Here is a 16,208-nt window from a genome sequence, read left to right on the forward strand (position 1 = left end):
CCACTCTCACTGATGTACACTGGCTCCCTGTGCCCAACCCATTAAGTTCAAAATCCTTGTCATTTGTTGTAAATCCCTCCATGGTCTGCAGAGAGCGCGATTAAACGGAGTAGACTTGAACAGAGTGCTTTGGTTGGGAATTTGGAAAGAGTGGGAATTCAGAGGAGAGGGAAGGAGCTGTTGCTTTTTGCCTACACTACTTTGTGTTGCAGGTAGATATTTAATTTCACTAACCTTAACTTAATCTAGATCAAGTAAGTAGTCAGGAAACTACACTGTAAACATAGAAAACATAGAAGATAGGAGCAGGAGTAGGCCATTCGGCCCCTCGAGCCTGCTCCGCCTTTCGATGAGATCATGGCTGATCATCCAAACTCAGTACCCTGTCCCTGCCTTCTCTCCATATCCCTTGATACCTTTAGCTCTAAGAAATATATCTAACTCCTTCTTGAATATATTTAAAGACTTGGCCTCAACCGCCTTCTGTGGTAGAGAATTCCACAGGTTCACCACTCTCTGGGTGAAGAAATTCTTCCTCATCTCTGTCCTAAATGGCTTACCCCTTATCCTTAGACTATGACCCCTGGTTCTGGACTCTCCGACCATCGGGAACATTCTACCTGCATCTAGTTTGTCCAGACCTGTCAGAATTTTATAAGTTTCGATGAGATCCCCTCTCATTCTTCTAAACTCCAGCGAGTATAAGCCCAATCGACCCAATCTCTCCTCATACGTCATTCCTGCCATCCCAGGGACCAGCCTTGTGAATCTTCGCTGAACTCCTTCCATGGCAAGAACATCCTTCCTCAGATAAGGTGACCAAAACTGCACACAGTACTCAAGGTGTGGTCTCACCAAGGCCCTGTACAACTGCAGCAGGACATCCTTGCTCCTGTACTCAAACCCTTTTGCTATGAAGGCCAACATACCATTTGCCTTCTTAACCGCCTGCTGCACCTGCATGCTTACCTTCAGCGACTGGTGCACAAGGACACCCAGGTCTCGTTGCACTTCCCCTTCTCCCAATCTATTGCCATTCAGATAATAGTCTGCCTTTCTGTTTTTGACACCAAAGTGGATAACCTCACATTTATCCATGTTATATTGCATCTGCCATGCTTCTGCCCAATCACCCAACCTGTCCAAATCATCCTGGAGTTTCTCGGTATCCTCCTCGCAGCACACACGCCCACCCAGCTTTGTGTCATCTGCAAACTTGGAGATATTACATCTCGTTCCCTTATCTAGATCATTAATATATATTGTGAATAGCTGGGGTCCAAGGACCGATCCCTGCGGTACCCCACTAGTCACTGCCTGCCACTCGGAAAAAGACCCGTTAATTCCTACTCTCTGCTTTCTGTCCGCCAACCAGTTCTCTATCTAAGTCAATACCTTGCCCCCAATCCCATGTGCCTTAACTTTACACACTAATCTCTTATGCGGGACCTTATCGAAAGCCTTTTGAAAGTCCAAATACACCACATCTACTGGTTCTCCCTTATCTATTTTCCCAGTTACATCCTCAAAAAATTCCAGTAGATTAGTCAAGCACGATTTACTTTTTGTAAATCCATGTTGACTTTGTCCGATCCTGTCACTGCTTTCCAAGTGCTCAGCTATTACATCCTTTATAATGGACTCTGGCATTTTCCCCACTTACCGGCTTACCGGTCTGTAATTCCCTGCTTTCTCTCTACCACGCTTGTTGAATAGTGGGGTAACATTAGCTACCCTCCAATCCATGGGTACAGTTCCAGATTCCAGTGAATTTTGGAAGATGATCAGCAATGCATCTACTATTTCTAGGGCCACTTCCTTAAGTACCCTAGGATGTAGATTATCAGGCCCTGGGGATTTATCGGCCTTCAATCCCGTCAATTTCCCCAACACCATTTCCCTACAAATACTGATTTCTTTCAGTTCCTCCCTCTCATCAGACCTAAACTAAGCTACCTAATTACAAATTTAATTACATTTAATGAAATAAATCAAGGACATAGAGGGATGGCAATGCAGGCGGTGTGCTGCAACTGCAGCATGTGGGAGTTCGTGGAGAGCATTGTGATCCTAGACAACCAGGTTTGCAGTAAGTGCCTGCATCTTGAGGAACTTCAGCTCAGAGTTTTTGAGCTGGAGTCTGAGGTGCAGAGATTGCGTGGCATCAGGGATGGGGAGAGTTACCTGGACACTTTGATCCAGGAGGTAGTCACACCCCTTAGGTTAGGTAGTGGTACAGGTCTGGTTAGTGATCAGGGACAGGAGGGTGTGACTGCAACTCAGGCAGGTAAGGGAACCCCAGGTGCAGTGCTGGAGGAGCCTCAGCCTTTGCCCTTGTCCAACAGGTATGAGGTTCTTGCTGCCTGTGTGGATGAGGGAAAAGCCTGTAAGATGGATGAGCAGGCTGACCATGGCACCATGGTGCAGGAGGCCATTCAAGTGGGGGGAGTGAAAGGGAATGTAGTTGTGGTAGGGGACAGTATAGCAGGGAGATCGATACTGTTTTCTGCAGCCGCGACCGAGAGTTCCAAAGGTTGTGTTGCCTGCCCGGTGCCAGGGTTAAAGACATCTCCTCGCGGCTGGAGAAGAACTTGGCTTGGAGTGGGAGGGGGAGGATCCAGTTGTCGTGGTCCACATAGGAACCAACGACATAGGTAGAACTAGGAATGAAGTTCTGCTGAGGGAGTTTGAGGAGCTAGGCTCCAAATTAAAAAGCAGAACCTCAAAGGTAATAATCTCTGGATTGTTACCTGAGCCACACGCAAATTGGCATAGGGACAAACAGATTAGAGGTTTAAATGTGTGGCTCAAAGAGTGGTGTGGGAGGAAGGGGTTTTGGTTCATGGGGCACTGGCACCAGTACTGGGGAAAGAGGGAGCTGTTCCGTTGGGACGGGCTCCACTTAAACCAGGCTGGGACCAGAACTGAATAACTAAGGCAGTAGACAGGATTTTAAACTAATGAAGGATTCAGGAAAGGAAAGAGTAAATTTAAAAGCAGCGAGAGAAATGTCAAGGCTCTAGAGCAGAGTAGAGTTTTGGGTAAAAATAAGCAGAGTGGGTCAGGAAGGGACAGAGAGAGTAACAAAGGTAATAGGGCATCAGTGACTAAGGTGACATCAGGGAAAAAGGGATGTAAGTCAAAGCTAAAGGCACTATATCTGAATGCGCGAAGCATTCACGATAAAATAGGTGAATTAATAGCGCAGATAGAAATGAACAGGTTTGATCTAATAGCCATAACAGAGATGTGGTTGCAAAGTGGCCAAGGTTGGGAACTAAATATTCCAGGATACTTAACTTTTAGAAGGGATAGGCAAAACGGAAAAGGAGGAGGGGTAGCCCTGATAATAAATGATGGGATAAAGACAGTAGAGAGAAAGGATCTTACCTCTGAAAATCAAGAAGTAGAATCAATTTGGGTGGAGCTAAGAAACAGCAAGGGGCAGAAAACATTGGTGGGAGTTGTTTATAGGCCCTCAAACAGCAGTTGTAATGTAGGGCAGAGTATAAATCAGGAAATTAGAGGTGCATGTAACAAGGGTAATACAGTAATCATGGGGGACTTTAATCTACATATAGACTGGGCAAACCAAATTTGCAGTAGTAGTGTGGAGGATGAATACATCAGAATGTATGCAAGATAGTTTTTTTAGATCAGTATGTTGAGGAACCAACTAGGGAACAGGCTATTTTAGATCTAGTATTGTGCAACGAGAAAGGGTTAATTAATAACCATGTAGTAAAGGGGCCTTTAGGGAAGAGTGACCATAATATAACAGAATTTTATGTTAAGTTTGAAAGTGATTTAGTTAAATCCGAAACTAGGGTCTTAAATCTAAACAAAGCAAACTACGTAGATATGAGTGGTCAGTTGGCTAAGGTAGATTGGGAAATTACATTAAAAGGTATGACAGAGGATGAGCAATGGCTAGCATTTAAAGAATTAATGCATAATTTACAACAAATATACATTCCTTTAAGGCACAACCACCACCCCCCCCCCCCCAGAAAAGTGGTCCAACCGTGGCTAACAAGAGAAGTTAAAGATAGTATTAGATCAAAAGAAGAGGCTTATAATACTGCCAAAAAGAATAGTAACCTGAGGATTGGGGGGATTTTAGAATTCAGTAAAGGAGGACCAAGAAATTGATACGGAAAGGAAAAATAAAATGAGAGTAAACTAGCGGGTGACATAAAAACAGACTGTAAAAGCTTCTGTAGGTATGTAAAAAGGAAAAGATTAGCAAAAGTAAATGTGGGTCCCTTACAGGCTGAGACAGGAGAAATTATAATGGGGAATAAGGAAATGGCAGAGAAATTAAACAAATACTTTGGGCTGGATTTTGATACTGGAGGCGTGTAGGAGGCAGGACTACAACTTTTGGGGTTGTAGTCCTGCCTCCATCGAGTTGTGGCCAACCCAGGTGATTTTCACTTGATTGACCTTGTTGAGCCCGCCCAGTGGGCTCAGCAAGCCAATTATGGGCCACCCGGCAACAGGTGACGTCACAGATTGACATTTCATCTGTCAAGAGCTTTTGACAGATGAAATATCAGCGTTTGACAGCTGTTTGAAGCTGTCAAACACTGACAATCTGTACTCCAAGTTAATTCCTTCCTCTCAGGCTGATTTAGAGATCTCTCCAGAACAGAAAGCTGAATGCTGCAACTTTTGACAGCTCGCGGCCATTCTGCTTTCTGTGCCGGTGAGATGAGGGACTCTCGAGACCTGAAGGAAGGAAGGCTGTAAAAGTAAGTAAAGGTAAGTAAAACTTCTTTAAACACTTTACACACACCAAACACACTTACCTCTACACTCATGCACACATCACTCACCTGAACACCGGACATCTCGAACCCTCCAAGCCCTTCAGCCAGACGGTCCACCTCGCTAACTTGGCGTGGTTTGGAGCCATTGGGAAGCCCACACTTCAGGAATAAAAATAGGGATTAGGCTAAAAACTGCCTGTTAACAGGCAGTTAATTGGCATTAATCCCCTTCCCGCCTCGGGGAGGCGGCTCCCAGCACAGGTCGGGTATCCGCCTCCTTTGAAACTGGCATGGAGGCGGGTTGGGGTCGGGATGGGTTTGTGCCCCCCGATTTTGAGATTTTAACACCCCACATGCCTCCAATCCCGCCTCCACGGCCCAATGAAAATCCTGCCCTTTGTGTCTGTCTTCACAGAAGAAGACACAAAATTCTTCCCGGAAATAGTGGACAACCAAGGGTCTAGCGAGAATGAGGAACCAAAAGCAATTAGTATTAGTAAAAAAGTAGTACTGGAGAAATTAATGGGACTGAAAGCCGATAAATCCCCTGGACCTGATGGCCTACATCCTAGGGTTTTGAAAGAGATGGCTATAGAGATAGTGAATGCATTGGTTGTCATTTTCCAAAATTCCATAGATTCTAAATCAGTTCCCACAGATTGGAAGGTAGTAAATGTTACCCCACTATTTAAGAAAGGAGGGAGAGAGAAAATGGGGAACTACAGACCAGTTAGCCTGACATCAGTAGTAGGGAAAATGCTAGAATCTATTATTAAGAACGTGGTAACAGGGCACTTAGAAAATTATAATAGGCAGAGTGAACACGGATTTATGAAAGGGAAATCGTGTTTGACAATTCTGTTAGAGTTTTTTGAGGTTTTAACTAGTAGAATAGATAAGTGGGGAACCAGTGGATGTGGTGTATTTGGATTTTCAGAAGGCATTCAATAAGGTGCCACACAAGAGATTATTTAACAAAATTAGGGCTCATGGGATTGGGGGTAATATACTAACATGGATTGAGGATTGGTTAATGGACGGAAAACAGAGAGTAGGAATAAACAGGTCATTTTCGGGTTGGCAGGCTGTAACTAGTGGGGTACCGCAAGGATCAGTGCTTTGGCCTCAGCTATTCACAATCTACATCAATGATTTTGATGAGGGGACCAAATGTAATAAATCCAAGTTTGCTGATGATACAAAGCTGGGTGAGAATGTAAGCTGTGAGGAGGATGCAAGGAGGCTTCAAGGGGATATAAATAGGCTAAGTGAGTGGGCAAGAATTTAGCAAATGAAACATAATGTGGAGAAATGTGAAGTTATCCACTTTGGTAGGAAAAACAGAAAAGCAGAGTATTTTTTAAATGGTGAGAGATTGGAAAATGTTGGTGTTTAGAGGGACCTGGGTGTCATTGTACACGAATCACTGAAAGTTAACATGCAGGTACAGCAAGCAATTAGGAAAGCAAATGGTATTTTGGCTTTTATTACAAGAGGATTTGAATATAAGAATAAAGACATCTTACTGCAATTATATAGAGCCCTAATGAGAGTATTGTGTACAGTTTTGGTCTCCTTACCTAAGGAAGGATATACTTGCCATAGAGGGAGTGCAACGAAGGTTCACCAGACTGGTTCCTGGGATGGGGGGATTGTCCTATGAGGAGCGATTGAGTAGACTAGGCTTATATTCTCTGGAGTTTAGAAGAATGAAAGGTGATCGCATTGAAACATAGAAAATTCTTACAGGGCTTGACAGGGTAGATGCAGGGAGGATGTTTCCCCTGGCTGGGGAGTCTAGAACCAGGGGTCACAGTCACAGGATAAGGGGTTGGTCATTTAGGACTGAGATGAGGAGAAATTTCTTCACTCAGATGGTGGTGAATCTTTGGAATTCTCTACCCCAGAGGGCTGTGGCGGCTCAGTCGTTGAGTATATTCAAGATAGAGATCGATAGATTTTTGAATATTAAGGGAATCAAGGGATATGGGGATAGTTCAGGAAAGTGGAGTTGAGGTAGAAGATCAGCCATGATATTGAATGGTGGAGCAGGCTCAAAGGGCCAAATGGCCGACTCCTGCTCCTATTTCTTATGCCCCATCCATCTCTTTACAGTCTTGGGCAGCCCTATATCCTCTCCTGAATGCTCTGTTCCTCTAACCCTAACCTTCTGTGTCTCTCCCAATGCCTTTGCTGCAGGCTTTCAGACTCTTTGGTCTATGGAACTCTCTCCCTAAACCTCCACCTGTAAAACCTTCTAAGACTTATCTCTTTGACCAAGCTTTTGATGATCCCTCCCAATCCCTCCCTTCCTGGCTCAGCATCTCTTTTCTCCACATTTATTTATTTACTTAAGCTGTTTCTTCTGGTGAAAGATAATACTGTATATAAATGCAAGTTGTTGTTGTATAACTCATTGCTACTCATAACATTTGAAAATTATCAGTCTGAGAGAGATGCTCCATTGATTATTAAATGGTGGAACTCCCATGGCATTGCTCATGGACAAAAATAAAATAGCAATAATTGAGAATAAACAAAAATGAATCTGTGCCCCTCACCTACTCGCCCACCCAACTTATATAAATAACTCTATTTGTTATCCATGCCAGTTGCATACAGGAATCCGTGGTCTCAACCATCCGTCCTCTTTGTTATATATTAATTAAAAATAGTATAGATGTATCGAAAACATAGATTATAATATAGCAACAACAACAGCTTGTATTTATATAGCGTTTTTAACGTAGTAAACTGTCCCAAGGAGCTTCACAGGAGTATTATAAGGCAAAAAAATTGACACCGGGTCACATAAGGAGAAATTAGGGCAGGTGACCAAAAGCTTGGTCAAAGAGGTAGCTTTTAAGGAGTGTCTTAAATAAGGAAGGAAAGAGAGGTAGCGAGGCAGAGAGTTTTAGGCAGGGAATCCCAGAGCTTAGGGCTGAGTTTTGGATGACCTCAAGTTTACATAGGGTAGAATGTGGGAGGCCAGCCAGGAGTGCGTTGGAATAGTCAAGTGTAGAGGTAACAAAAGCACAGATGAGGGTTTCAGCAGCGGATGAGCCGAGGCAAGGGCGGAGCCGGGCGATGTTACAGAGGTGGAAGTAGGCGGTCTTAGTTATGCTGCTGATATGTGGTCGGAAACTCATTTCAGGGTCAAATATGACACCAAGGTTGCAAACAGTGTGGTTCGGGCAATGTCTGAATATATCCAACTATATATATTTTTTAAATATCAAATTACATAATTGTATAAAATTGTACCTAAAATTATACATAAATATATCACTATTAAATGTAAAGTTATTTGCTTTTTTCAATTTGAAGTCTCACTGCTTTATACAATTCTCACTCTCGATTACATAATGTCACTGTTTCATTGTCTCTCTGATACAATATATTCTTTGTTGATATTGTTGCTTCTGTGATTAGTATCACTCATGTTGCTGTCATGCTATAAATACTTGAATATAAGGCAATCCGTATATAAGACAATTAACTGGTTTGCACCATCAAGTCTCCCATTGGCAAAGTCTCAATCTTGGGTGTGCTGTCAGGGTAGGCATTGTATCAGTGCAAGTGACTTTAGGTAGGCAGCCTGATTCTAGCATTCTCGATGCAAAAAAGAGAGAGACAAAGTAAAATAAAATAATAACTTTTAAATAATAACTGATGGGAGAACACATTCGGAATAAGATCAGCCAAAATCGAAGTGACTGGATTGATATTTGCAACCATCTTGCAGAATCAAGCTCTGGATTTTAATATCAAGTTCAATATCGAGTTCAACAATTTCAGATCATAACCTCGGCCCCTATTACATTTTTACTTATATTTTTTTTCCACCCCTTTGTTTTGGATCTTCCATTCTCCTCCCCCCCTTTCCTTTTTTTTCTCTCTCCGACATGGCAGCTGTCTCCCATCCTGCCAGTACACTTCACACCTAATCTTGCCGTCTTTTGTCTCCACTGTCCTATTACCATCTCATCTGGTTTTGAATACCTCTTAATGTCTCTTTTACTTCTTTTACTTCTTTTGTTCTATTGCAGCCCTGCCTTCGATCTATTTTATTTCCTTTCCAGTTTGAAAAAGGGTTAGACCCGAAACGTTGACTCTAATTTCTCTCCACGGATGTTGCCTGGCCTGCTGAGTTTTTCCAGCATTTTCTGTTGTTATTCTGGATTTTAATTGTTTTCCTTTTCCCTGCCATGTGTTCGTTATTTGATTGAGTGTCAGCATAATCATCAAAGCCATAAGTAAGCACAATCCTAAACGTCTGCACGTAATCATTTGTTTATTTGTAGCTGCATACAAGAGAGGAAGGAGACTTAAAAGATGCAAACCAACACCACCAGCCCCCACACATTCCTCACAATGCAGTGCAAAAGTCCCGGAAAACAGAACATCCATTCTTCCAGAGTAAGTTCCAAAAAGGTAAGGGTTCATTAGTAACTATTCTAAGTGGATCTGTGTATCGCCATCGGCGTTCTCAGTAATGTAGCAGTGTGACACAATTAAAGTTAATACCATGCCTGTCATCCTGTAAAAATACAAGTTGTACAAAACTAATAATTCATATTCAAACTCAACTAGGTTTTGCATTGTTGCATTTGGTGTAAAGGATCACTTGGGCACAGCACATAGAGGAAAATCAGGCAGGGAGAGTTCCCCACCTGTACCACAACCCATCCAATTATTTATCCTTAAACCCAATTGGCAACCTGTCTTACGCCCCACCCTCGGGCAGGATGTAAAATGGGCTACCGATTTGGCATTGCTCATTTTACGCTAGCGTGGAAGACCAATTTTAACCCACCAGTCCCTTTCTCACCAACATTTGCAAGCAGCAGCAGAGCTACACAGAGAATACAGTTAGTAGGGAGGTAGTACTGTGTGAGTCAGGAGGAGCAACTACTGTTGGCTAAGGAGGAACAGGAACCTCTTGCTCAGATGGCCACCTGGCTGCCATCAATGGTCCCCTGCACTGTTCCCTCTAAGGTGCGTGGCTGCACACACGCCCCTGAGCTCACGCGCACTTCAAATTAAATGTCGCACAGAGAACTGGACTGCCGGACAGCTAGAGTGGGGGGGTGCAATACATAATGGCCCAGAATGCAGAGGGGCCCAATCCACAATGGTCCAGAATGCAGAGGGGGGGGCAATACACAATGGCCCAGAATGCAGAGGGGGTAATACACAATGGCCCAGAATGCAGATGGGGGCAATACACAATGGCCCAGAATGCAGAGGGGGGTCCCAATACACAATGGCCCAGAATGCAGGGGGGGGGCAATACACAATGGCCCAGAATGCAGAGGGGGGGGCAATACACAATGGCCCAGAATGCAGAGGAGGGGCAATACACAATGGCCCAGAATGCAGAGGGGGGGCAATACACAATGGCCCAGAATGCAGAGGGGGGGGCAATACACAATGGCCCAGAATGCAGAGGGAGGGGCAATACACAATGGCCCAGAATGCAGAGGGAGGGGCAATACACAAAGGCCCAGAATGCAGGGGGGGGCAATACACAATGGGCCAGAATGCAGAGGGGGGGGCCAATACACAATGGCCCAGAATGCAGGCAAAGTCATTTGCGAGTCTTGTGACCCGAGAGCCAATCCCCATTGGAAAGTAACAAAAATGAGTTGGGGCAGCGGCCACATGACGAGGGAGAGGGTGACGTGTCGGTTGTGTCGCCCTCTGGGAAGTTCCACGTGCCGCAAGGCAAAACCCGTGGAGGAGCCGCGTTCAGCCGGTTGCCATGGTGATGAGGGCAATGTGTCCCTCCTTCCCCTTTGGCGCCATGTTGCCGGGGCCTGTAATACATAATACACAAACCCCACGGAGCCTTTCTGGAGCAGGCCAGCTCAGTGCAGCCAGCCAGCCACCGCTGTGGGGCTGGACGAAGCTTTAAAATCAGTGGGAGAGATCGGTAGATACACCACATGTACCTCATCTTATTAAACCTGTTACAGGTAAGTTGTTGTGTATGTCCCTTTAAGGGAATAACTGGTCTCAGACTGCAGTACCGGCAGTCACCACCCCTGTATAAAAGGCCCTAGCCGGCTTCTGTAGTTTCAGTTTCCAGGTTGTCTCCATTCAGTAAAGACTTGTTAAACCAACTCCTGCATTCCGTGTCTCCATTAACACACGGATCTAATACTGGCGACGAGTAAGAAACGAATTTACCTGCAACTCAGCAGCACCTCAGACGACGTTATTGAAGGTCGAAGCCAGAAGAAAGAAAAAAAAATAATCCAAAGAAACTCGAGAAACGGGCGTCGACCGCCCTCCAAATCATCGGATTGAAAACTTGCAGGAGAGACTGTCAAGAGCCAGGCTTGGTTCTCCAGTCTGTGGTTTCCCAGCTAATCGGGCTGGTGGCAGGTAGTGCACTGATCCTTCCTGGGCTGCGGCGGGCTAGAGCTCGATCGGGTGGCTCGGCAACGGGGCCGGGCAGCGAGTCGGGAAGCAAAGAGAGAGAGAGAGGGTGGAGCACACAGGGCGCGGCCGGTGCTTCGCAGCCGGGCAGCATTCGGACCTAAGAAGAGGTAGGGAAGTGTCCCAGAGGGTCCGCTCCACGACGGGAACGGTTCTTCAATTAACGGAGCAAATATTGAAGCGCGATAGAAAAATAAAAATACCGTGGAGAACAGCATTGGCAGCAGTGGCAGTGGCGGGAAAGCGCGGGAGGCGCCATCTTAACTCGGCGGGGAAGAAGGAAAAGCGCGGGAGGCGCCATTTTAGATTTTTAAGATGCCAAAGACTGGCGATATCACTGCCTTCAATAATGCAATAGAAGACTGGACCATGTATGTGGAAAGAGTCGAGGTATATTGCGAGGCAAACGAAATAGCCGATGAGAAAAAGGCATCGGTATTGCTAAAGTTAATGGGCGCAAGAACGTACGGCCTATTGCGGGACCTGATTACTCCAGCCAAACCGAAGGCGAAGCGTCTTAACGAAATTGTTGCTATCCTACAGGAACACCTAAATCCTACACCGCTGCTGATAGCAGAAAGATTTAAATTCCACAGGAGAAATCAGCATAAAAATGAGAGCAATGCTGATTACCTTACGGAAGCTATCAAAGCACTGCCAGTTCGGAGCAGGACTGGCAGATACCTTACGGGACAAATTTGTCTGTGGACTCCTGAGTGAAGGAACCCAGAAGAGGTTACTCTCAGAGAAAGAGCTGATGCTAGATAAGGCTTTCAGCGTGGCAGTATCGTACAAAGCAGCAGCAAGGGGAGCTGCGGAAATACAACAAAAGCCACAGGAATACGGCACCCACGAAATGACACGGGGATTTGCAAAATGTTATCGCTGCGGCAGAACAAACCATGACCAGAAGGACTGCTGGTCCAAGGACAAAATATGCAGGCAATGTTGAAAGATGGGACACATTGCACGAGTTTGCAGGCCTGGGAAGAAGACCAAAGACAACAAAAAGGCTACTAAGGAACCATACAGGAAAGTACAAAAGATGACGGACAGTAGTTCCGAAGACCAGATGAGCGATAGTGAATCCGGGAACAGGAGACTAAGCTGTCTCAAGCTTCACAACGTAATCGCAAAAGAGGATCACCGAACCATTTGGGTCACCCTCACGATAGCAGGGTCCCAAGTCAAAATGGAATTGGATACAGGATCAGCTCTAACCGTCATGAATCGATGAGACTACGAGCGGCTATTCTCACACATACCCTTGAGAGAGACATCCATTGTCTTGAGGACGTATACGGGGCAAAAAGTACACCCCAGAGGAAAAATAAGGGTGCCTGTCGAATACAACGGCAAGAAAATACAGAAATTGTATCTCTACATTCTGCAAGATGGTGGACCACCGTTATTGGGACGTGAATGGATCAGAAAGATAAGTTTAGACTGGCACTCCATTCAGGCACTGACGGTGGCTGGTAAAAAGGATGACGACGTCACTCCTGGACGATTGTCAACAATCTTAGCTGACGCCAAAGAGATATTTCAACAAGAACTGGGCACTCTTAAAGGCGTAACCGCCTTGATAAAAATAGAGGAGAATGCAATTCCCAAGTTTTTCAAAGCAAGGCCGGTACCATATGCAATTCGCCCAGCCGTCGAGGCAGAGCTGGAGAATCTGGAGAATGCAGGCGTGTTATCTAAGGTAGACTGGAGCGAGTGGGCGACACCCATCGTTCCTGTCATGAAGAAAACATTAAACAATAAGTCTGAGGAGCCAAGGAAGGTTCGCATCTGTGGGGACTTCAAGGTGACGGTGAACCCAGTCCTTCACACAGTACAATATCCTCTTCCAAGGATAGAAGATATCTTCGCCTCACTATCTGGAGGGAAGTGTTTTACAAAAATTGACCTAGCACAAGCATATTTGCAGATGGAGGTTGAAGAATCCTCTAGGAAGTATCTCACGATAAACACTCACAAAGGTCTTTACCAGTATAATCGACTGGTATTCGGAGTAGCATCAGCTCCGGCGATATGGCAAAGAGCGATGGAACAAGACCTGCAAGGGATTCCGGGGACTCAGTGTTACTTGGACGACATCCTAGTGACAGGTGAAGATGACAGTGAACACCTTGCCAACCTAGAGCAGGTGCTCACTAGACTACGTGAACATGGGCTACGAGCCAATCACCCCAAGTGCGAGCTTTTTAAGAAACAGATATCGTATTGTGGCCACGTGATTGATGAAGAGGGGTTGCATAAGTCCCCTGACAAAATTGAAGCGGTAGTTAAGGCTCCAGCGCCTGAAAATGTGTTGCAACTGAGGTCATTCCTCGGATTGGTGAATTACTACCATAAGTTTTTGCCGAATTTGTCCACAATTCTGCATCCACTGAACGCCCTACTACGAACGGGAGTAGCATGGAAATGGAGCGATGAATGTAAGTGGGCCTTTCAGAAGAGTAAGGACCTAATCACTTCAAGAGAAGTATTGGCTCACTACAACCCATCACTACCGATAAGACTGGCGTGTGATGCGTCTCCCTACGGCATTGGGGCGGTACTGTCACATAAATTCCTTGATGGTTCTGAGAGGCCGATAGCTTTTGCGTCACGCTCGTTAACTTCAGCCGAGCGTAACTACACCCAGATTGACAGAGAGGCCCTCAGCCTGGTGTGGGGGGTGAAGAAGTTCAATCACTACCTGCACGGTCAGAAATTTACTCTACTAACTGATCATCAACCTCTCGTCTCCATTTTCAACCCTCAGAAGGGCGTACCGATAATGACGGCACAACGGCTACAGAGGTGGTCCCTTTTCCTAGGGGCACACCAATATGACATCGAGTACAAAGGAACTAAACAGCATGGGAATGCTGATGGATTGTCGCGCCTACCGTTGCCGATGGTGGAAGAAGAACTGGCAGTGGATCCAGTGGAGTTATTCCACTCGACTATAGTCGAATGTCTCCCTATGACGAATGCAAACATAGAAAAGGAAACATGAAATGACCCGACACTCTCCTGGGTCTATGATTTAATGGTGAAGGGATGGCCAGCACATGGCGAACCACTGCTGCCAGCATTCTCGCCGAGAAGAGAACAGCTGTCAGTGTGCAGAGGAACCTTGATGTGTGGATCCAGAGTAGTAATTCCACCCAAATTGAAGGATAGAGTGCTCAATGAGCTTCATGAGGGTCATCTGGGAGGGGTAAAAATGAAGAACTTAGCCAGAGCGTTTGTGTGGTGGCCGGGAATCGATAGAGAAATCGAAGAGATGACCAAGAGCTGTACAGGATGCCAGAAGGTCCAAAACGCCCCACCACAAGCCCCTCTACATCCATGGGAGTGGCCCTCATCTCCATGGCAAAGGGTGCACATTGATTTTGCTGGTCCCTTTATGGACTCGATGTTTTTAATTGTGGTGGATGCACATTCAAAGTGGCCAGAGGTAATAAAAATGTCCTCAACCACCACAGAAAAAGCTATCACAGTCTTACGAACCATATTCGCCAGGAATGGGCTGCCTGAACAGATTTGCTCTGACAATGGACCACAGTTTGTGTCTGAAGAGTTCCGGAGGTTCTTAAAGAACAATGGTGTTAAGCATTACACATCCGCCCCATATCATCCAGCCACTAATGGATTGGCCGAGAGGTTTGTTCAAACATTCAAGAAGGCTATCAAGGCAATGTGTAATGAAGATATACCCCTACAACACAAGCTGGATAGCTTCTTGTTTGCCTACCGGAATGCGACACATGCGGTTACCAACCAAACTCCAGCCATGATGTTCTTCAATCGAAGACTACGATGCCGCTTGGATTTGGTTAAGCCAAACGTCAGAAGAGATGTGGAGAACAGGCAGTTTCAGAATATGAATGAAAGGCCGACCAGGAGTTTTAAGATAGGTCAACCAGTTTTGGCCCGGGACTACCGCACAGAGAAATGGCAGCCAGGAACGATCTGTACACGGCAAGGACCTCTAATGTATACCGTGGACGTTGGAGAGAGCATTGTAAGACGCCATGCTGATCAGATTCTAGAGTCACTGGAAAACGTCAACTCCACACCACGATCTGATACACCTGGCGATGAAACCGAAGTACCAATTGCATCTACCGCCGAATCGGTGATATTGGAAGCAGACGAACCAAACAACGACATTGATCCCGACTCAACCTTGCCAGAAGAACCTGATATCCCAAAGAGGCGTTATCCAGACAGAATCAGGAAGCCTCCTCAAAGACTGAACTTTATAATTGCTTAACTTCAACCAATGTATCTAGCAACCGTAATTGTAATTGTAATTAGTTATTATTTAGTTGTTAAATGAATGTTATGTACTGTTTATCTAAAAGGGGAGGAATTGTTGTGTATGTCCCTTTAAGGGAATAACTGGTCTCAGACTGCAGTACCGGCAGTCACCACCCCTGTATAAAAGGCCCTAGCTGGCTTCTGTAGTTTCAGTTTCCTGGTTGTCTCCATTCAGTAAAGACTTGTTAAACCAACTCCTGCATTCCGTGTCTCCATTAACACACGGATCTAATATGAGTGAGTCGTTGAGTTTGACGTGCAACAGGTGAGTAAGAAAGAACTTTGTTGCTGTCAGATGGCAGTGACATGTTTATGGGGAGGAAATGCGAAACGAGCTTGTGCGAATTTTGAGCTGTACGTGAATCCGCTTTTTAAAATAAAATGATCCTATGGCGGATGGGTTTGTAAGCTCAGGCTTTCAATCATCAGGTGAAGCAAGGAAGTATTTTAGCAGAAGGAAGAAGAGTGATTAACACAACTTTAACTTACTTTTATTTGCTACTTTTTACTAATTCCAATATTGCACCGGGGTGGATTAGGGGGCGGTTTTGCCAGCCCTGGGGAGGCAGGTTTGGAGGCGGGACTGCCGGGAAAATGGCAGAACCTGGGGGTGGGTACCCATCCCGACCCCAACCCGCCTCCATCTTCCCAGGAGGCGGGTGGCCGACCCGC

General features: G+C 45.5%; 1 protein-coding gene across 3 annotated transcripts in view; it reads left to right on the plus strand.

Moving 5' to 3' along the window:
* Positions 1-16,208, plus strand: part of LOC147108792 (uncharacterized) — a 102,668-nt gene that overhangs the window by 64,771 nt on the left and 21,689 nt on the right. For all 3 annotated transcript variants that reach the window (XR_015080655.1, XM_086005628.1, XM_086005627.1), the window contains exon 15: positions 9,077-9,206. Coding sequence is in view for 2 of the 3 variants with exons in the window: in XM_086005628.1 (XP_085861754.1) it covers positions 9,077-9,195 (119 nt within the window). In the remaining variant the exon portion in view is untranslated. The remainder of the gene's footprint in view (positions 1-9,076; positions 9,207-16,208) is intronic.

The sequence above is a fragment of the Somniosus microcephalus genome, chromosome 13 (assembly GCF_052327205.1).
Source record: "Somniosus microcephalus isolate GS21.2 chromosome 13, FLI_Smic_1.0, whole genome shotgun sequence".
Lineage (NCBI taxonomy): Eukaryota > Metazoa > Chordata > Chondrichthyes > Squaliformes > Somniosidae > Somniosus > Somniosus microcephalus.